Source organism: Excalfactoria chinensis, chromosome 4 (assembly GCF_039878825.1).
Source record: "Excalfactoria chinensis isolate bCotChi1 chromosome 4, bCotChi1.hap2, whole genome shotgun sequence".
Taxonomy (NCBI): domain Eukaryota; kingdom Metazoa; phylum Chordata; class Aves; order Galliformes; family Phasianidae; genus Excalfactoria; species Excalfactoria chinensis.
Genome location: NC_092828.1, coordinates 29,386,445 through 29,408,418, shown reverse-complemented (window position 1 = coordinate 29,408,418; position 21,974 = coordinate 29,386,445). Strand labels below are relative to the sequence as shown.

General features: G+C 36.0%; 1 protein-coding gene across 1 annotated transcript in view; it reads left to right on the top strand.

Moving 5' to 3' along the window:
* Nucleotides 1-21,974, top strand: part of BANK1 (B cell scaffold protein with ankyrin repeats 1) — a 126,508-nt gene that overhangs the window by 26,393 nt on the left and 78,141 nt on the right. The window contains exons 3-6 of the mRNA XM_072335627.1: nt 6,965-7,113; nt 8,576-8,714; nt 10,691-10,833; nt 17,471-17,591. Coding sequence (XP_072191728.1) covers nt 6,965-7,113; nt 8,576-8,714; nt 10,691-10,833; nt 17,471-17,591 — 552 coding nt within the window. The remainder of the gene's footprint in view (nt 1-6,964; nt 7,114-8,575; nt 8,715-10,690; nt 10,834-17,470; nt 17,592-21,974) is intronic.

The following is a 21,974-nucleotide window of genomic DNA, read 5'->3' as shown; positions in this document are numbered from 1 at the left end:
TTGGCTTTCCCAGGAGGAGACGCAGGATGAAAGTACGTGGAATGTAGAAACTGGAAATAACAGGCTTGAGCTCCATCAGCACTCTGTTCAGTACCTAAATGACCTCAGGCAAGTAGTTATTATTTCCAAACTAATTGATGTGCCTAATAGCTTAGAAACTTGGGGAGAGTCTTACTGTGTGCCTGAAGTGCAGCAGAGTGGTCATATTCTTAGTGTGCTGCTGCAGCAACTGAACACCTTAGATAAGATTGCAGTAAAAAGAAATAATAATAAAAAAAAGGGTCCTAAAAAAAACCTAATCTAAATGTATGTATCCAAACCAAAAACAGTGATAACTGAGTTTGTCAGACCTATTTTTTTGCTACGCCACAAACCAGTTGGGAGCTAGTCACAGTCCTAAGTTGCATCAGAATAAATATCTAAAATCATATGAAAATTGTATATACAAACACCTGCAATTTTCTTTCTTTCTTTTTTTTTTCTTTTTTTTTTTTTTTTTTTTTTTTTTTTTTTTTTTTTTTTTTTGCTATTTTAGTGGGGGTTTTATTAATTTTTTTACAGCAGGTAAACAGGTGCTCTTATAAGGGCTCCATTAGGCAACAGCTGTATTGGAATGATAAAGTATATACAAAACTGTACCTGATTAATACAAAAAAAGATGGGTATGTATCTTTGCAATGAACATACTGAAGAAGAAACAGTCCAGGTATTACTCTGCTGTGGAATAGAAATAGACGTGCATGTAAATTGCAGCACCACCCACTGCTAAGATGACACGAACACCAAGTCTAAAAGCACAGACAAGGAAACACAAACACTATTCTTTATACCTCTAAAGGAACTGTTAGGTGAGGTTTATTTGCAAGAAAATTTTTTCACTATAAATAAAGTAGTGACCATTTAGGCCAACTCACAGAAAGCTGCTATTTTTGACAGAACAGCTCAACCATCAAAGCAGAAACTGGGACTGAAAATGATTTTGAGAAAAGCAAAGATAATTGTCAAAGTATTTGTAATAGATGAATCAGCAAAGACAGAAATGTTATTTAACACTCATTCAATAATTAATACATTTTCCTTGGTATGGAATTTATACGGTAGAGAAATGACAGGATGAGGGGAAATGGCCTCAAGTTGCTCCAGGGCAAGTTTAGGTTGGATATTAGGAAGAACTTCTTTACAGAAAGGGTAGTTAAGTACTGGAATAGTCTCCCCAGGAAGGTGGTTGAATTGCCATCCCTGGATGTGTTTAAGAGCCGTTTGGATGTGGTACTCAGGGATATGATTTAGTGGAGGGTTTTTAGAGTTAGGGTACTGGTTAGGCTGCGGTTGGACTTGATGATCTTTAAGGTCTTTTCCAACCTGGGTAATTCTATGATTCTATGAAAAGCAAAGGAAATAAAGTCATGTGTTTATATGTTTGGGTAATCATTTTCTGAGATTTTGAAAACCTTTTAATAGCTAAGGCCTCTCTCACCATCAGTAAAAGAAAACTTTTCAGCAAAGGAGAAAAGGGAATTTGCTTTGAAATTGCATCGTAGAAAGGATTTCTAGTAAAGATGAATAAATCTCAGTGTACAACAAGCTTACTGAATGATGCCCAGCATGAGGGATATTTTCTGCTGCCATGTGTCTCACAGCCTTTTTCAAGTCCTCTGTAGAGCATTTAGAAGTAGCTTTTATTCCTTCTCTGCTGCATTCTCTGCTGAGGTCATGTAGTGTTTAGAAACAGCCATAGTTTAAGATTAATTTTTGTCTATGATAGAATGAGGGTAAATTGCAGGGAAATATGCTGTGCCTAAGTAATTTTTCCTGATTTCTCTATGTTTAGAGGACTACATATTTGGGGTGTTCTTTTGTTGTTTGGGTGGTGGTGGTGTTAGTTTGTTTTTTTCTGTGTCTTACCTTTCTGTTCTCACTTTTGCTGTGTGCTCGTGTGTGAGTTCAAGCTTTGAAACTGAAAGGAAGCCAATTTTAAATGAGCCTCTCCTCAGTTATACCTCACAGAAGACCATAGGACCATCTCTGCCTATACATAACGTCGTGCTGGAGAGTGATCCCACTGGATGACTCATTCGCTTCACTTGCTGAATCTGGTCTAAGTGCTCTTCCAAAAATCATCTTCACTTCAATCTTTTGACACGGTGGTACCATGTCTTTTCTTTCATCTGGCCACATATTCTTAATCACCTTTCCATTCCTTGTCACCTTCCCGACCTGATTTGCCCTTATTTCTTCTCTTCTTATTTGTTGTGTGATATAAGGATACGTGAGCACCCCAAGTGAAACTTGCTCAAGGCAGTTTCATTTTTTTTCAGCTGGCATTGCTTTAGCAAGAATTAAGAAAGAACTGAAATTCATAAAGCTAGCAGGTGTTCTGTTTTTGTAAAACTAACAAAATGTTAGCTGTAAAAATAATTCCATGGGTAACCGTAGAAGATCTATAAATCTTTTATGTTTGTTTTCTGCTATTTTTAATAACCCAGATCTGTCACATGCATTGTTGACTCAAAACACGTAGCAAGTAATCAGAGACAGAGACAACATATAATCCTTGTATAGACTGCAATAGGGAAAGCTAAGGACTGTATTTGCAGAGTTAGGATTCTTTTTTTGGGAAGAGGTAGGATGTTATGTGGATGTTGTTCAGAAGCCTTGATGAGGCATTAGTTGTTGAATTGCACAAGAGAATTAGAAGGGCTTCATGAAAATTTCAGTGCACGGGAAGGAATGCAGTTTCAGAGTAGTTGAATGAATTTAGTTTGAAACATGGAGTTGAAAGCAATAATGCTTTCCAAAAGATTTTGTGTAAAATATACCAAACTGGTATATTAAAGTTAAGCAAATGAAGTAGAATTGAAAACATCAGTACTGTCTCCAATTAAATAACTTGTAGTAAATTTAGTAATATCTTACACTTCTATTATATTAATCACATTTACTTAAATATGAACTTCAGATTAAGAGCGCTCCTTTAGGCGAGGTGATCAATGATAGGTGTTTGTCAAAAACAATTCTGCAAAAACAGCCTGAAAAGGATGGAGCACTGTCTTGTGTATCAGATGATAATTCCCACCAGGACTGTCCTGAATGGAAGAGTATCATAGATTTTCCTTTATTTCTAGCTGCTAGCACATACTGCTGTCTAAGCATCATTAGCTATTGTTAATAATTTCTTATAATTCGGTCATGCATGAAAAGGTCCAATTTTAATCATCCATTATTTCAATCATTACTGCTACATTTTAAGAACCTCACGGATAGGTCACTAATATACAGAGTTAAAAGAACACATTTATCAAGCTTCACCTATCCTTTAATATATCTTTTCTCTTAGATACCTCAGGATTGTAATGATTTCCTTTTTATGTTTCTTTTAAGACGATCTTCACCTACAAATGTAAATTCTTGTTACATGATTATTTTTCTTAAAGCCTTCATGATCAATGAATCTCCCTAGCCATTGCTTTCTGGTTAAATTCAAAGAATATTTCCAGTGAAGGTGTCCGAAATTCAAGTGCTCAAAAGGCCTGTATATTGAACACCACCTTCTGCCCACAGTAAGCACAAAAGATATCTATACTTATGCTCCATCTGTATTTACAGAATCTTTTTACTGTGGTATTAAACTCTTACTAATGACATTGTTTTATTTAATGCTACTAATCCATGGTTTGTTTGACTGGTCCGCATCTGCAAGTAGGACTGCACTTGGTTGTTCCATGTTTCTCAGCATTTTAGGATAGGCGCAACCACTGGATGAAATGTTAAGTGCTGAAAATCATAGTTCTAGAATTTGGTCATTATACAGTAGTGATAATATCCCTGTTATTCTTAGGCTGCTGCACATCATTTCCATTGGTGCCTGTATAATGTAGGCCTGACATTTACTGAAAGAGGTTTTGCTTGATTTTATCTATTTATTTATTTATTGCTAATAAATTGCTAACCACTTTCAGTCATCAGGAGAATCCCTCATTCTATTAGAATGATATATGAAAGATGTCAAAGTTTGTGATATAAAAAACACATTTCTTAATAATTTGTGCAAACTCTAGTCTCAATTCTGATTGGACTGGAGCTATGATATTGTAGTTAAGTGTCACTATACATAAAATATATATATATGTATATATATATATATATATATATAACAATTACTGTGTGAGGAAGATGTTAAACTAATTTGAATCAAATTGTTAGCACTAGCATTGAGGTCATTGGATGAATTATTGCAGACATTAAAAGGTAGAAGTAACTGCTGTTGTTGTCGATCAGTGGAGTGCAGGCTGTTGAAATGCAGTTATCATGAACTTAACATAGATTAGAATGTGTCAGTGCAATCCTTGAAGAATGATAAATGACAGAAGGCTGGCATCTATGAATCCACTGCCTACCAGATTTATTATTTAGTTCTTCCATTTTGTCTGTCTGATAATAAAATGTTTCTTGTTTTCAGAATCCTGTACCTCATATGAGTTGTCTTCTGAAGCAGTTTCTATGTGCTTTGGTATGATGTTAGAGTGAACACAGAATATTTCTGAAGTACTTGCTATGGGTGTACACGATCCTAGATAAACAAAGCAAAAGCCATTTTCCCTTCTGAGGGTGCAGGTTTTTCTTTTCCAGAAAGGCAGTGCTGAATAAAGTCTGATATTGATAATCAGGTAAATTAACATACTCCAAAGTATTTGGAGACAGATTAAACTTCACCAAACTCAGGATCAAAATAGTCTGACATTGTTGTCAAATAACCCAATTGTACTGGAACCTTGACAGTCTGGGGGAGAGAAACACAAACATGGATGCTGTGAAGTTAACTCTCTCTTCCCCATTTGCTGCTGCATCACTTTCCTTATATATCGTCCTAATTCCCACACAGATGCGTATGCCTGCCATGCACCCAATACACGTGAGAAGACCTATACACACACCTACCCAAACCCCCACCTACTAGCTCCCTAATGTACAGGCCGTAACTCAACTATTCCAGAACATTCATCCTACTCAGAATACATTCTATGCACTTGTTAACCGTTACACAGAAAACTGTCTCCCAGGAATAATTTTTGCTCAATTTAATTTATTTCACTTTCAAAATAAACTAAAGCAAGGGGAATTAGAAGTGCTTTAGTTCTGCAAAGTGTGTCTACATGTAGGCTCAGTGTACTTTTACCAATCTGAATTCACTACTTTTCTGTACAGAGTGTACAATTCTGTACATCTACACTGAATTCGTAACTTACATAAAGAATTAGTCTACCTTAAAAGCATCACGATATAAGCAGGAGTAGACTGGGATAATTTTCATACCTGCTGATGAATGCTGAACCACTTACCATAGATTTTCACAGAACCTTTAGCTTTCTCACCAAAACACGGACAAATGATTTGTTTTTCTTCCACAACCTCTTTATCAAACATCATAAACCAAAACATCTCTATAAAAATTCTATAGAAGACACTGCTTACCAAAGTTTCTGCACTGCGTTCCACAGAGTAACTTTGTTTAGCTGTTGCATTTCTTATAGAAGAAATCTATTAAAATCTATGCCTTCAGAAGCAAAGCAGTGCTGGTAAAGAGAGGGAGCACTCTGTATCATAGAAACGGATGTATTTGAGAAAATAAATACAAGCAAGAAGTGGGGAAGCTAACTGTAAGTTGCCAACGCTCATGCTGAATGGTAGGAGTTTTGTGCTACTTGGGAGTGCCACGTGGTTTGTGTACCTCAGCGACTTGGGCTCTTTGGGAAAAAAGTCAGAATGGCTTTGGTACTTGCTTGAGCAGAGCCAAATTGCTGCTGTTCTGTATTCTGCCCATTGATAATTTTTATTAATATTCTACATCCGCTTAAGAGGAAAAGATGTGCCCAAGAAGTTGTGTCCTTGAATGTAATTGGCTGTGTGTGTTCTGTAGTTTAAAATAGTACAAGCTGCTGTTGCTATCTCTCAGGATATTCTCGAACCAGCCAGTCAGTATTTTTTTACTCTGGACTACTTGGGATGTTATCATGAAGCTAACGAGGTGACTGCAACATTCTGGATAATCCTGTGTGTTTAAGAACTGCTGCAAGTCCTTTGAGATGGGTGGCAAGAGTGTTCTGTACAGACTAACAGAGTGTCTGGAAAGGAGACGCAGCTGAGCAGTAGGAAGTGTGAAGAATGGCTTTTCTAAAACTCAGGCTTAGTTAGAGCTCTGCAGATACAGTTGTCAGCTCTTTTATATTTCCTCATTAAAACTCTATGATTTGGTGAAGAGTTCATTATGGCTCTTGGGCCTTTCCTGGCATAAGAAATGTATATGAGAATTTAGCCATAAACTGCCTGTGTAGTTTGTGTAGCATGCCCAAACCCAGTCTATTCTGCACAAAAATGTGCATACCTTCATATCTGTCTTCTTGCCCATAAAGGGGGTTAATGCCTATGGAGTCTTTGTGTCAAGGAAATGTGTGTCTGCTCTTATAGTTAGATGGTCACGTGTATAGCTGTTTTCATACAATTCCTCCTAGAGACAGGTGGGTTGAAATTTAGAGTGTAGTGTGACCCTCTTTAAATACAGGCGAAACAGAAGTGGTAAAAATCTCAGTTTACCCCAGTGTATGCTACCAGCAAGAGAGTTTATTCTACTGGAACAGCAAAACCACCTGATATCTGCAACCTCATTGATGATGGTAACCAGACTGAAGGCCACGTCTTCTTTCTCCTTAGTAATATGAAATATATAAATAGAACCTGTTCACATTAATAAAGATTGCAGGGTAAGAATACAGCAACACACTCTTTCTCTAAAGGTTAGCCTTCCCTTATTTAACTTAACAGACATTTGGCCAGGCTTTCACATGGTGCAATTAATGTGACTCCAAGTGCTATGTGAGTCCTCTGATCTGTTGTAAACCGCATCACTGCCACTTTTTATTCATATGGAATAGATAACAATATCCTCATTTCTTCTTGTTTATTTCAGAGTGCCAGGCTACCTCTCATGTTAACTTATCAGATACCAGAAGAGCACCAGAAAAAGCAGATCTTGGTTTTGAAACAGAAATACTTACTGAGACTATAGAAACTAATGAATACTCAATATTGGTGCTTCCAGCAAGAATATCATGTGAGGTAAGGCATTTCAGTGCTTTAAGTCTTTGGGATGAAGGTCAGCGTTCTCTCTCTCGTTCGTACTGTGTCACTTTTGAAAACAAATCTCAGATAAGTGTCCAAAATGAGAGTGCACTGAGACTGCAGTCAGATTTTTTTTGCTTTTGTCTCACATGCATACTGCAGCCACCAAATCTGCAAACTGAAATAGTTTTTAGCTTCTGAGAGATTCTGTTTCTATGAGACTCATTTGGCAGCTTGGATAGAGATGTTCCTGCCATGAGGACCTTGTAGCTCAAGAGGGAGTGTGTGATAGATGACTTTTGGAGGGATGTAGAGTGCCTCTTTGAAGGAATCCATAGTGAGTGTATACATAGGTGAGTTCTGCAATGAGTGCTTCTGTGAGCACACACCTTGCCTAATTTTCAATTGAAATCATGCCTAATCATTGCCTAATTTTCAACTGAAGTGAAATATTTTTTATATACATATCTAATGGACAGAAATGTTCCTATGTGTTCTTTGTTTTTTTATCAAGGTTTCTGTGGGAGTATATGTGAGAGTGTAAACATAGGAGGTATATTATCCAGTACTGCAGTATTTTATATAAGTGAATGGCCATGGTCAGATGAAGATTGCAGTGTACCTGGAATGTCATGTTTTGATTATTGTCTGTCAGAAGGCTGTTCTGCATGTCAGCTCTTTGGAACAGATTACAGCTGAATATCAAATAATGATGTACCATTTAAACCATATTCTATATATATATTAACAGTATATTAGTGTAAGTCACTACAGTTTAAAACAGTGTCACTGCTACTTGGAAACAGTGAAGTGTGAACCTGTGGAGGCAGAAAACTAGCTGGTTAAAGAAAACTGCTTCATCCCATGTCTTGTTTTCTCTGTTTGTTTTGGTTTTTTTTTTTTTCCTCTGCTTCAGTTTTCCTAAGACTATACAATTTGCAATGCTAAAACTGATTTATGCATCTTATATCTATCAAATGTGCTTTACACAAATTATTTCATTGTTGAAATCTGTAAAGTTCCAGGAGAGTAGCATCCCCTCTAGTTCAGAAGGCAGTAGAAAACTACTGGCTCAGGTTATTAGTTGTTTCCATCTTACTCCCCTATGATCTTGCCTTAAGAATTTAAGTGAGTTCTAAGTATTCTGGGTTCTTGCTCAGCTGAATGTCATTTTTCTAGGCTGTACAGTAGAAGTGTCATAGAAAAAATAACTATACTTGGATCTGCATTTAAAATACAGTTTAAGAATGTTGCTAGGTAAGCTGAACTTAAAACACAAGATTAGTGTTGTTGTTTGTTGTATATAAAATATTAAAGGATAACACTGAGATGGCAGCATGTTTTGGTACTGTTATTTTTTTGCATGAGGGTACTGGTAAAAGAACTTCTCTTCCAACTTAAGTTTCAGTTTGCATATAATTTCATGAAGGACTAATGGGAACACATTTTAATTTTATAGAATCCTGGTGAAATATTCATTTTGTTGAAAGATGAAATAGATGATGAAACTTTAGAAATTGAATTCGTAGCAGATAATCAACGAGTTAGGACACAGCCAGCCTCTTGGAATAAGAAGGTCAAGTACATGAAAGCACTAGGTAAGGAAAAAAGAATTCTTGTAAGTAAACAGAAAGTTTTTTACTCCCTTCGCTTTTTATAAGTAGTTTCACTTCCCATTGCTTTGTAGGTGTTTCCTGTTCACAGGTTTTGCATACAGAAAATTTATTAATAATGCAGAGAGGCAAAGCCTTGTGATTTATGGGAAACGAGGTTCTATTTGATTGTTTTTGTGTAGTTAAATGACTGGTGGCAGTCCTAAAATGTCATTGATTAGTCACTGATTAAAATTCTTCAAAAACACTGCCTAAAATGGGAAGCTAATATTCTTGTTACTCTATTACTGAAATATTTCATTTTATATCTAATGCAGTAACTTTGGTTATACATGCTCTATAATTCTTACTGGCATAGGAGTTATTTGTTCTTTGCTCTTTCTTCATATTCATATCATTTCTCTATATCAGTTGGATCTGCTGATGTCTAACATTTCTTTTCAACTGCTCAATTCGTAATCCTTGTTGCCGTTCTTTCCTATTTTGCCTGGGAAATGATAAACAAAGGGAAAAAAGGAACAACTTTTATCTCAGGAGACAGACAGTGCCTGTGATAACACTCACACCCTATACGTTCATCCATTTGATGAGAGTTATAAATTAAAACATTTATGACCTAAGGAATCATAGTATAGCTTGCCAGTTTATTGCATGCTGTGAATTCCCAAAGAAATTTGCATAACATTTTATTTTATAACCATTGCAATACAGTGTTAGGAAGAAAATAATTACAAAGGCTTCTTGATGCTGCTTTTAGGTAATTCTATGGCCTGATTTTTCACCTAGACACTGTGCATGTGTCCTGAGAATTCTTTAGTACTGTGACAGTGAAGAGTCTGTTTTCAGAGACCTGAATGGGAAGTACATCACCAACAGTAAATTTTCATTAGTAACTGGATTTCACAGAAGGAAAGCTCAGATCCTCATTCATAGTTTTTCCAGAATTGTTCTGTAAGAACATTATTGATCATGGTAAGGCTTCAATAATGGCTGAAGTAATAAGATATGAACAGCGAATAAAACAATATGAAAAGTGTGGCAGAGAGCTGCAGCCCACATTTTATTTCACTTCTTATATGTTTTAACACTTTTTTTATGTAGTCTTTGCTGTAAAATCTGGAAATATTTTTGAATAAATTCTTATACTGAGGGTCTAGCTAATCTAATGTTACTTTCAAAAATGTTTAAAGGTTTGGGCAGCTTTCTGTTTAAGTGATTGAAGTTAACATTCTATTCATTCAGCTTCTTTGTCCCTATTACTCTTCTCCTTTTGCAGGGTTGTCATTTTTAGTGGGCAGAGTTAGAATTTTAAGAGAACTGTGCTAGTGCTGGTATGGTACAGCAGGATGCCTGGCACAATGAATTCTAATGAATTATAAAACGTACTAATAAAGCGACTTCATGCTGCATGCACAGAGCAAGTCATACTTAAGTAACAGACTATACAAATGCCTTTTTCTATTATTTCTTTCTTTTGCTTCTTTCCTTTGTTTTTACCAGGTAAACAACTGGAATGGAAGTAATCAGTACTACTGTAACTTTTTGCAGTTTAGTGCCAGTTCAATTCTAAGAACCTTTCCTGCAATTAGAAAAATGTTTCAAAAGGTGATTAGTGAGCATTTTGTTAATTTGTTGATGTAAGGAAGGTGATTATGGGTCATCAGCCCAACAAAGGGTAGATGGAAATTGGAAGTATACTGTTTTTATCTACTTACTAACATGAAGCAATACATGAAGTCTATGTCATACAGATCTACAGATATCTGTTTTCTTTTGTCGACTTTATAATGCTTGACTGAAAGGCAACAAAAAACAAAACTGCTCAAACTAAATCATCTGTGAAATGCAAGTCCTACACATTTTCTGTGATATTTTCTTCTGCTCTTTTATTCATTCTCTCAGATTTCTGGTCTGGGGTTGTAAAATATTTTCAGCTACTGTTCTGATTTGTGTTTTATAAGATTTTCCCGCTGGCCCTGTATATATAAATGTCTACTGTGAGGGTGTCATTAAGACCACTGCACAGATTGAATATTATACTGCAGCAGAAGAGATTGAGCGCATCTTTCAGAAAGTAGCTGACCCAATAGCTTTCATTTGTCAGGTAAGTAGACATAGAATGTAAGTGCCAATTTGAGCTAAGAAAACATATGGCATGATGTAAAGACTTTTGATTGCATAGTAATTAATAATGATTCAGTAATAGCCTCGGGGCTAGAGGGGCCTGTCTTTGCTCTAACGAAAGCAGGCAAGTGAAAACAGACTTTCCTTTTTTTGTTTTTCTTTAGAATGACCTAAACATCTTTGGTGCTGTATGTGCCCAATGAACAACATCCTGCATTATAGAGGATGAATATAATAATAATGAGTAGCAATGTCTCTCTCCCTTCAGTGTTTTTTTGAGAATGTTCTAAAGCCACTAGAAACAAGTAATCGTAAGACATATCGCATTTGGAAGATTATTATTCATTCACTAGTAAATGGGATTTTTCTGGCATAGCTTGCATGGATAGCATCAGGTTGCAACTCATGTAGAGTCTGTATACAGCTGCTGAATTAGCATTCATGTGGTTTGCTGTGTCATGCAGATTCTTCACATAAATCTAGAAGAATGCAAGTTTGGAGCTGGGTTTTAGATCAGCATGGCAGACAGCAGTGCTTTGCAGCATCCTTTGCCAATAGCACATAAAAAATAATAAGAAAACATTTATTATAAAAGGACAGAACCTCAAGTATCATTTGTTGCATGGTGTGTAACCAGAGCAGACTTGTTATGATGTCTGTATTGTAATTGCAAAAGCAGAACAAAAATAATAGTCCCTCTTTCCAACACAGACAGTCTCATTTTCCCATGACAAATCTACCTTATCTACCACCTAAGGCATTATACTCATAATAAATAAATAAATAAAAAGGATTAATAAAAAATGATGCATTGCATAATTTGTATTCTTTTCAGAATGAGGGTTGATTGTTTCTAAATACAGTTCCCTTTTGCTCTAAGCAAACAGGCCACTGCACAGGAGGATAGTGTAACTCTAATACGAGCACATTCTTAAGATTCTTGTAATATCAATCCTTAGAAGGGACATCGAAGTAAACTTCTAACAGGTTTATTCAAAATTTTACATATAAGTAGTGTGTCCTAATGATTAAAAAATATAACTAGCATGGAAACTTAGATACCTACAGCACACCTGCTATTTCTAGTGAAGACTTATTTGTGTTGTTCAGGATTCTGGCCCTTCATTTAACCAGCATGCCTAATACTTGGTAAGACGCATGCAATTCAAATTCTATACAAATGCAAACATAATTATGTGCAGAGCTATAGCACCAGGAAATACAACTGTGGTGTTATCACTATCAGGTATGTTTAAAAATGTGCGTGCCTTTACTCATCTGGATAATAAGAAAGGATTTAAATGAGGAGGCATTGTATGCCTCAGTCTTAATTTCATTGTGTTGGCAACTGGAAAATCAGATAAAATTTTCATTTGCTAGCGGGTTTTACAACCCACACAGTATGATGGCTGCTTTGCAGGAAAGTACTCTAATGGCAGTTCTTCTGTAAGTTTGCTGGAAGATTTGTCATTGTATTTAATGATACCCACTGGGCCATGGAGTGAGGTATATTAACTGGCTGGGTAGCTGAACTATTTCCACAGACCTTTTAAATACTTTAAGCTTTCATGTAAACCTGATTTAATGGCAGTGAGATACATTGTAAAGATGCAATTTGCAGAACATGATTTAACTTAATCTTAAAAAATGTGTTCACACTAGGAAAAACAAAACAGCCTTGGTACTAATTAGAATTCCTATCAAGTAGCAGGAGTACTAGTAACTTTTATTTAACTAGAATAATTAAAACCTTTGAGACTTCAGCTCAAGATATCAGCTTATTTGCAAAAGTATCCTGGGGCAGTGGTGGTTTATCTATGCAAAGTAACAGTCAAACACAATAGAAAACTAAATTAAAACAAAATAGAAAAGCTTACAGCAGTAGTTGATCAAAGCAGTATTGTTCTGTGGTTCAAATAAAAGTTCAAGATTTTTACAAATGCTTGTAATACTTATAAAATTTCTGTGATGCAAGGAAATTGCTGCACTAATGCATTCCAAAGATATGATGCTTTGGTAAAACACTTTCATTTTATTGCTGACTTTTGCAGCAATTTTGAGGTGATATCAGTGCTCAGACTATTGTTCTCTTCTCCACTTTGGCCCCCAGTAAAACCAAACCGAACAAATAGACTTACAGATGTTCATTCCTTTCACTGATGGTCAGGTTAATTCATGTGCCTCAGTAGGAGACCAAGAAGGTACAGTAATACTGCTCCTATTAATTGTTCTTTATTTTTAGGTAGGAATTGAAGATAAGCAGTAGTTATAGTTAAGAGAAAATGGTCATTTATTGTGTGACATTCTTTGCTTTATCTGGTAGATTGTTATTTTCTACGTTCCTTATTTGTAAGAACCTATAACAGTATTTAACATTAGCAAGACATTTTAAGCAGCCAAACAAATATTGACAATTTATGAAACAGTAAAATTTTGGAAGAAAGCAATCTGAATATTTATATATTAAAGCAGAAAGAGTTGGGGTCATTATAACCGAATCCTAATTCTGAACACACTTGTATCAGAATGCATGGGGCTAGATGTCAGAAGGCCTCTCACTTTAACATAGTTCTGCATTGAAGCAACTCTCCCGAGGGGGGGTTGTGCTCTTACAGTAACCTGCTGGACAGACTGGTTTTAAAGTTTTTGAAATTCATAAATATTTTTTTGAAACTTCTTACCAACTTTTGATTTGAACATTCTGCTGGATTTGCATGTTGTATTGATTTTTTCTCTCAGACTTTCTACCAAATGCAATTATTGATTCAGTTATTTAGTGTTGGGAATTTCTTGGTACATTTGTTAGGTTTTCAATAAAAGGAAACTAAGGTCATATCCTTATTACTGAAGGTGGTAGGTTCCTTTTAGTTTGAGTGACTTAGAATGTCCAGAGAGATTCAGAAGATCTTAGAGAGATTCAGAAGGTCTTTATGAGAAACGTTGGCTGAATAATACAATTCTGAGGACCTGTGATTTAAAAAAAAACCAAACAACCAAACAAAAAAACCTCATAAAGCTCTTGAGATTTTTTTTTTTTCTCCTAGTCATCAAATGAGATTCCGGTTTCAGGGTTGATAAAAAGAAAAATGAAAATAAACTACCCCTTTTTGTATTAAAATTTGTGAGAGTTAGCTGTATGACTCATGTGGAGATATTACATATATATCTTTACCTGATCCCCTAAGATACTTCCTTTGAAACTGTTTTTAATATTGCTATGCCACATCAGTAGTTGTTATTTTAAAATGTTTATTTATTTATTTTCATCTAAATATGAAATCTCTCTATATTCCATCTCTGGCTAAAGTTGTGAGAAGTGCCTGCCTAATTTGAACCCTAGCCCTTGCTCTCTGGTAGAAGTAGTATATTGAAGTGAGTATAAAGCATTACCTGATACATAAGAACTACTGAAGTAGTTCATCTTTATGTAAATGTAACCTTGTTAGTACTGCTAAAGCCAGTGAAAAATATGTTAATTTACTGACTGTATGCTGTTTCAGTGGCACACATTTTCAGGACTTTGTTAGCAGTTATTACAGAATGTAGGTCATCTCATTCACAAAAGTAGCAAAATCTATGTTTACTCTTTCCCTTTTTTAAGAAGGTTTTTGATGTGATGCCCAGGTGTGATGGACAGCACTTGGGACTGCTCTGTTCTTCACAGCTATATACTGTTGCTCTAAGAAGGGAGCAAGGGCCTGGAGATAGTGCCTGCACCTGGAGAGGAGGTACTAGATAAGGACTGACTTCTGGTGAGAGCCCTGGAGTGTGTAGGTGGACTAACATTGAAGGGAATGCTTCTCTAGGCTCTAAGGCTTTGCTGTCCTACTCCTGATGGCTTTTCAGCATGGGATTTGGGCATAGTGTTATTGGGATTTCTCAGGAAGATTGAGGTCTTTAGACCTGTAGATAGTTGTAGAAAGCATATGACATATCAAAATACATAAATACAGCTGTAGAGCTGGGTGAGATCTCTAAACTAAATTCATTCCTGGTAGAGGTAGGTGATGACCCTTTTGTTGTGGAGCTCTCTCAGCTGGATAGTGAAGTGTGGTCCTATTGCTAGTTCTGTTTCACTGTTACTGCTGTTAAGTTACTGTTACTTCACATAACCAGGGGGACATAGTGGGACAGGCTTTCCAATATGTGAGATGAGAGGTATTAGCGTCACATTTTTGTAACAGTTAAACTAGATTTTCCTACCCTGTCTTTTTTGTAGAGCAAATCTAGCCATTATGATTCAATTTACAAGATAGCTTTTTAAACCATGTGCTTGAGACTTTAGATTCCAGATCCCTGGAGGAAGAGAAAAAAATTGTGATAGAAGACTTGAAGCAAATTGCACCGTGATAATCATGTGTAAGAAGGATGTTGTGCCTGCCTTTAAATTCCTAGGAATGGATAGCCTGGTCATTGTAAGTCAGGCTTGTTAAAGCATTAGAAATATAGTTCTTCTTCAATTTAGGCCCTTTTGGGAGGTCAAACATGCTAGTTTCAGAATCTTGTAGAAACTAAACTCACTAAATGTGGGTAAGCCAAGTAACTGTTTATGACCTTGAGCCTCCTTTGTCGTAACACAGCCTCTTCATATATGCTCATTTGATCTCATTCCTATATTATTGCTTGTTGTAAAATCTCAGAATGGTTTGTGTTGGAAGATATTTAGTTCCAACTTCCTGCCTTAGGCAGGGGCACCATCCATGCAATCAGGTTGCCCAAAGCCCTGTCCAACCTGGCTTTAAACACTTCCAAGATTACCTTTGTCCTAATCTGGTTTGAAACTTATTAAAGTAGCATCAGTGTTGATACCATGTCTAAAATACCTTCTTGGGATAAGAGAGGAAAGCATGGTTTCCTAACTGAGTTTTAGTATTATTGTTCTTCATAATTTTTAAATCTGATGAGGCTATTTATGTTAATAGGTATTTTGGGGGAGGGGAGGATGTAGGTATTTAGTAGACATTTATGAGGTTTTCAGTTCCGTCTGCAAATGTAATGCTCAGGTTAGGTCTTTATTCTAGAACATGCTTTAGGGCATTTCTTTTCTAGGAGGCATCATTTGGTTGTGTTTTTTTTTCTTGTACAAATACTTTTTTGTGCTTTTTTTTAAACAAGTCTGTACGGTAACAATTATAGAAAATATTCAATGTTGCAGTACAGAGAGTGTGAATATAGAAATAAATAGATCACAAGTTACTATCTACAATGGCTTTTATATATCAAAATTAATACCAGCCAATTTTGGTTTTTGGAAAAATGAGTGATCATATTTTATTGATGTTAACTCCCTTTTCTGCACAAACTTTGTCAACAAATTCTGGATCATTCATGTAGAACTCAGCCAAAAATATCATCCTGCCAATGCATTCAACTTTTTCTGATCACATAAGAACTTCTTTCTTATTCATTCTTATCAGCATTAGGAATTAAACTGCATGTTCCATCAGTAGACATCTTCCTCCTTTTGTCCTCAGACTGTCAGCTACTACATTTCTTTGTAAGCTTATATATACTAAGCATGTCTGCAGATACCTGTTAGCAATCCAGAGTTGTCTTGTCCAGAAATGCTTTAGATATGTGAAGCAAAACACATAATGCAGGGTTACTGACTCCCAAGCAGTGTAAACCAATTCTCTTTTCTACTGTTGCTGAGCTTCTTTTAGTGTCCAGTGCAGCTCAGGCTTTGCTAGCTCTCTAGTGCTTAGTTCTTACTGTTTGAATCCCTGTAATCACACTTCTCATCACACCAGGAAGAGTAGCATTTAATTATGACTACCTTGAGAGTAATTAGGAATGGATCTTGGCCTTTTGTCTAGACAAAATTAGGCAATCAGAAAATGTTCTCATAGCAGTCAGGATTTTACTTGTCTAAAGGCTAAGTACTTAGTAGGAAGCTCATCTAACTGATTGCTTGCTATCAGTTTCTTAATCTCTCAGCAATGTTAGACCATGGCTGATGGAACTGATGCTGTTTGCTACTTAGCAAAGTGCACATTCTTATTGGAAGGATTTTCAGTAATGCAGTGCTACTGTATTCCTTGAACTCATCACGAATTACTGCTATAATGACACCTTGAATTAATTGATAACTGGCATCTGTCAGACACAGTTGTCGTACAGATCCTTCCTGTCCTTACCCTTCACAGAATCACAGAATAGCAGGGGCTGGAAGGCACCTCCAGAGATCATGTAGTTCAAACCCCCTGCAAAGCAGGTTCCCTAGACCAGGTTGCACAGGCAGCCATCCAGGTGGGTCTTGAATATCTCCAGAAGAGAAGACTCCACAACCACTCTGGGCAGCCAGAGTGCTCCGTCACCCTTACTATGAAGAAATCCTTATACACATTTGTGCAGAACTTCCTGTGCTTCAGTTCATGCCCATTTCCCCTTGTCCCATGCACTGCTGAAAAGAGTCTGGCCTCATTGCTTTGCCTCCCACACCTTAGATATTTATAGACGTTGATGAGATTCCCTCCCTGTCTTCTTTTCTCAATGCTTAACAGATCCAGGTCGCTCAGCCTTTCTTTTGAATAATCTGATTCACAAGCAGCCCGAGGATAAAGTTAAAGTTGCATTGTGCAATAAATGCAGGTTTTATTTATTTGTCTTTTAAACAGACTTCTAAGTTTTCATCTGTGGAGAGGCTGGACAGCGTTCTGACTTTGTTACTGGAAAGCAAGATAGTTACTTGTGAATTCAGTGCATCCCAAGGTGAAGAGGGATACCATCAACAACCTAGTGAGTCCTTTCTTTTTTGCATTGATTTTTGTTACTGCTGCGATGGTTATTGCTTATAAATATTAATAAGACAATCTCCAAATATTTGAGACTGTTGGTGAAGTACAAAAGTCCATGATAAAGACAATATAGCCAAGGCAGAAATGGGGAAAAAAAAAAAAAAAAAAAAAAAAAAAAGTATTTTGTAAACCATTACTTCATGAGTCAGTACTTATGTAATTCAACTTGTCTGGATGTTTGATCAGCTTTGGATTAAATTCAAATTAGCAGCCTTTCAGCTCAGTAAACTTATACTCACAGAGAAAATAGGCAACAAGAGACATGATGAGGTGGCTGTACATTATGTATGTATTATTTTTCTTCTTAATTGCTCTTTTGAAGTACTCTCAAACTTTGCACTCTTATTTCAAGCTAACAGAGAAAATCAATTTTATTATTATTATTATTTGAAGAGAATGGGTTGCTTTTGAACTTAGAACACCATTAGGCATCAACATTGATTTTTAGTAACTGTGTACTTAATGGTTACCAGTTCCTCATTCTGGCCAAAAGATAATTACATTATTGAAGTATACGTATAGTGAATGAAAGTTGAATTTGTCTGTGAAGTAAATGCATTGTACATACAATTCAGTAGTGTACCAACAGGAACAACTGCTATTGGAGGGCTTGGTTGAATTAATTTTCCACTTATCAAGGATTCAAATTGTATTACAGTAAACCAAGAAATTGATTATTTAGTATGTGTTTTGAAAAACATCATTATGATGTTATTTCAGATAGAGGTAAACCTCAGGTTTTCTAAGAAACTGAAAGTTTACTTTCTGAAATTGTTAAGGAAGAAGTATTTGAGTTGTTGGCTGCTTTGTGTTTTGTATAACCAGGCTGGTGATTTTTGAAAGATTGAAAAAGGTAAAAATTGGGGATTCATACTGTTCTTGTTTTGCAAACCAGTATTTCAGAAAAAAGAACAAAAAGAACATTGTCAAAATGTATTTAGGATTATGCATGGATTTTACCTACTAGCATTCATTTATTTAAGATAAAGATTTTTTTCCAGCTTATTAAGGAGAAGAATGCTTATATAATAAGTGATATTTGACGGCATGATCTCTGAAGTTGTATATTCTGTACAAATCTGCTTTCAGGATATCTAATATATATATTATTCCTCTATAGTCTGGTAAAAGGCTCCAGTCAAAACACAGTAACAAATCCAGATGGGTATTTCAGGACTCTTCTTGAGTTGGGGATGTTCTAAATCTAATCTTGAATTTTCAGCTTTGTGAATTCTTGGTGTGTTCATTCCTGAGGTCAAAGAAAAAACAGCTTACCTGAGGAAAACCTACCTTCTTTTCTCTCTCAGTGGACTGACTGTTATCTGTTAACAGTACTCTAGATAAACTCACATGCTGAGGCCTCTTTAAAATTGTGATTTACTTAATTTATAGAAAATACTGCTTTTCATCACCTAGAACTACAGGCAACATAAATTTTATCCTGATTTCTCTGATTCTTTCTTTCAAGCTGAATAATCAGTCTCAAAAGAATTAATTCAAGATTCTAGTTGCTAGTGAAGCAAGGGGTGAAAAGACAGACAGGGAAACAAGTGCTTTAAATGTTTCCTTGGCTTAATTGATATTGACACTGTAGAAATCATCTTAAATGTCTATTTAAATTGCTAATAGGAATAATGTCCTATATCAGTAATTTCAGAAATAAAAGAAGTATGTCTTAAAAGTCTTCAGAAGTATAACTGTAGGCTGTTCTGTTTGCTTACTGCAATTTTATGAAAATTCCCACAGGCTAAGACAGTGCTATAATAAAATAATATTAGATTTTATGCTCTGTTTTATGACTGAGGTGTTCCAGAATGCTCTACAGAGAAGAGCAGAGAAGGGATTATGACAGGACAAAACTGCAACCCCCATTAAACCTTGGGTGTGCCAGCTAAACCATTTAAGAGCAAGCACTACTTCCAGAGTTAGCTGAGGAAGTTACCTTAATGAACTTAAAAATAAGCCATATGGTCACTGTCTCTGTTCCTGCTTATAGAATCATTAGGGTTGGAAAAGATCACTAAGATCTTGTTCAGCCACTGGTGCATCACCATCATCACCAGCTTTTGAGCTCTTGGTGTAGCTGCCAAATGATGGCAGCTTTTCTCCATTAATGTTCTGAAAAATAGGCTAAAAATGGTAAACTCCTGTTTACCCCAGTAACTACTACATTTGTTCAGTTGTGTATTTCTTTAAGTATATTGGTTGTCCAATCTCACAACTAGTAAAAGTTCCAGTAATTTTCCCAAATTCAATGTGACAAAGTTGCAAGTTCATAAATGCTTTCCTGCTTTAAGCATGTATGCATTCAAATAAGTTACGGTACTGCTACTGCACATAATGCAACATTTCAGTTACAAGAGCTAAACACAGTAAGGTACAAATTTCTATTCAGTCGAACATCTGATTTGTCATAGGAGCGCAATTAAACTCTGAATTAGCAATTTAGCAAACAATTATAATTTAAAAAATAAATTAGATCTTTCAATGTGTTGTTCTTAATTGTTTGTTTTGATAACAGTAGCTGTAGTTGTCACTGACTTTGCTATAATTCTTTAGAAAAGAGGTCCCTTCTTCACCTTTATCTAGTGATTTGGGAGGCATTTAAACAGCCACTTGTGCCCCTTTTCAAAATGAGAGCAAAAAGAAAGACCAGTAGTTTTCAATCCTCTCTTTTCAGGTCGTTAACTTTACTATATTTTTAAGTTAAATGTGCTGTTAGGGGAGGAATTTCTGGAACATCAGGTCCAAAAATGTCTCTGACCCCATTGCATGGATGTCAAAGCCATTAACTTATACAGAATGACTACTGATACCACAGCTGCACACAGAAATGGGCATTAAAGTATTATGGAGGTGGCTTAAGGGAACAGCAGCCCAGACAACTATATGTATAACATTTATCAACAGAGCGATCATATCCAAGTGGCCTCAAATACTCAACACTTTGAAGGTATCTATCACTTGGAGGACTTTGGTCCATACCAAACTTCGGCATCCTTCTTAAAATGTGGGAAACTGCTAGTTGAGTTTCCTAAAATGGCTTAGCACTGCAGAGTGTTAAAAACTGTTTTAAATGGGTAAGCTCATTAACGTCATGTGGAGGTTGTCACTATAACTTATGACAAGTCAGGGGCTTCCTAATCCCAGGTAGTAATCTATGTATCTTAAAAAATAAAATAGAAGAATTACTCTAGTCTTCAAAAAGGGTAAGGAGGATCCTGGAAACTCTAAGCCAGTCAGCCTCACCTCCATACCTCCAAAGGTAATGTATAATGTAAAATGTATTGTATAATCTGCATGTCTCATAAGGACTGGGAGAACTCAAGAAAAATAACTGAAAGAGAAACTAAATGAATTAGAGAAACTAAATACATTATTTGCATCAGTGTTTGCCCTAAAAGAAACTGTAGATTCTGAAACTGTAGTGCTGGTTGGGACACAAGAAGAAAGGGGCTGCAGTTGAAAGAATAGCAGGAATTCTAACAGCAGCATGCAATTTTTCAGTTTTGTAGTACTAAAAGATGTAAATGTGATGCCAAAACCAAGTTTTGCTAGGAACCTGACTAGGCAATTAATATAAACTGTAATAAAATAAAAATGCTGTGACATTTGAAGTGCGTGATTTTTGAATGTTCATAATATTGATAATTCAAATAATTTCTTGCTATTCTTTTTGATTCTGCAAACATCATCAATTCGGTAATTGGTTGCCTATGGCTGAATAATTTTTCAAAAACCCAGAGGTAGGTGGTACAAAAAATACTTAGCCTAATAGTGCAAAGCATTCAGAGTAGTGAGGATAAGGGCTGCTTGGGAAGTAGTGGGGAAAGGCCTTGTGAGATTTAATAACTGTGCCATAAGATGGCAGATGATATTCAGAGTAGGTAAAAATGAAGTGATTCAAGAATCCCGTGTTGTCATACAAAATGAGAGGCTGTGAGTGAGCTATTAGCACTCAGGAGTGAGACATGCAGTTGCATGATAAAATCAACTGGTTGCTAGGTAGCAGATCAAAAAGCAAATGAAATTAGGAATTATTAGAAAAGGAACAGAGAACAAAACAGAGGATATGATTATGACAGTTCCTAAATTATATAGTTCACCCATAAGTTGAGTATCATGTGCAGTTCTTCTCCTGTCATTTCAAAATAGTTATATTAAAGCTGGACAAGGTACAGAGAAGAGTAGTGAGGCTGATGGAATTGATTCTCTGCACGGCACAGCTAAGTAGACTGGATCTCTTCAAAAAGAGGTTGTGGGAATACATCATTGAAAGTATAAAGAGGGCAGATAGAGATGGGGAGTATAAAATGAATTAGGG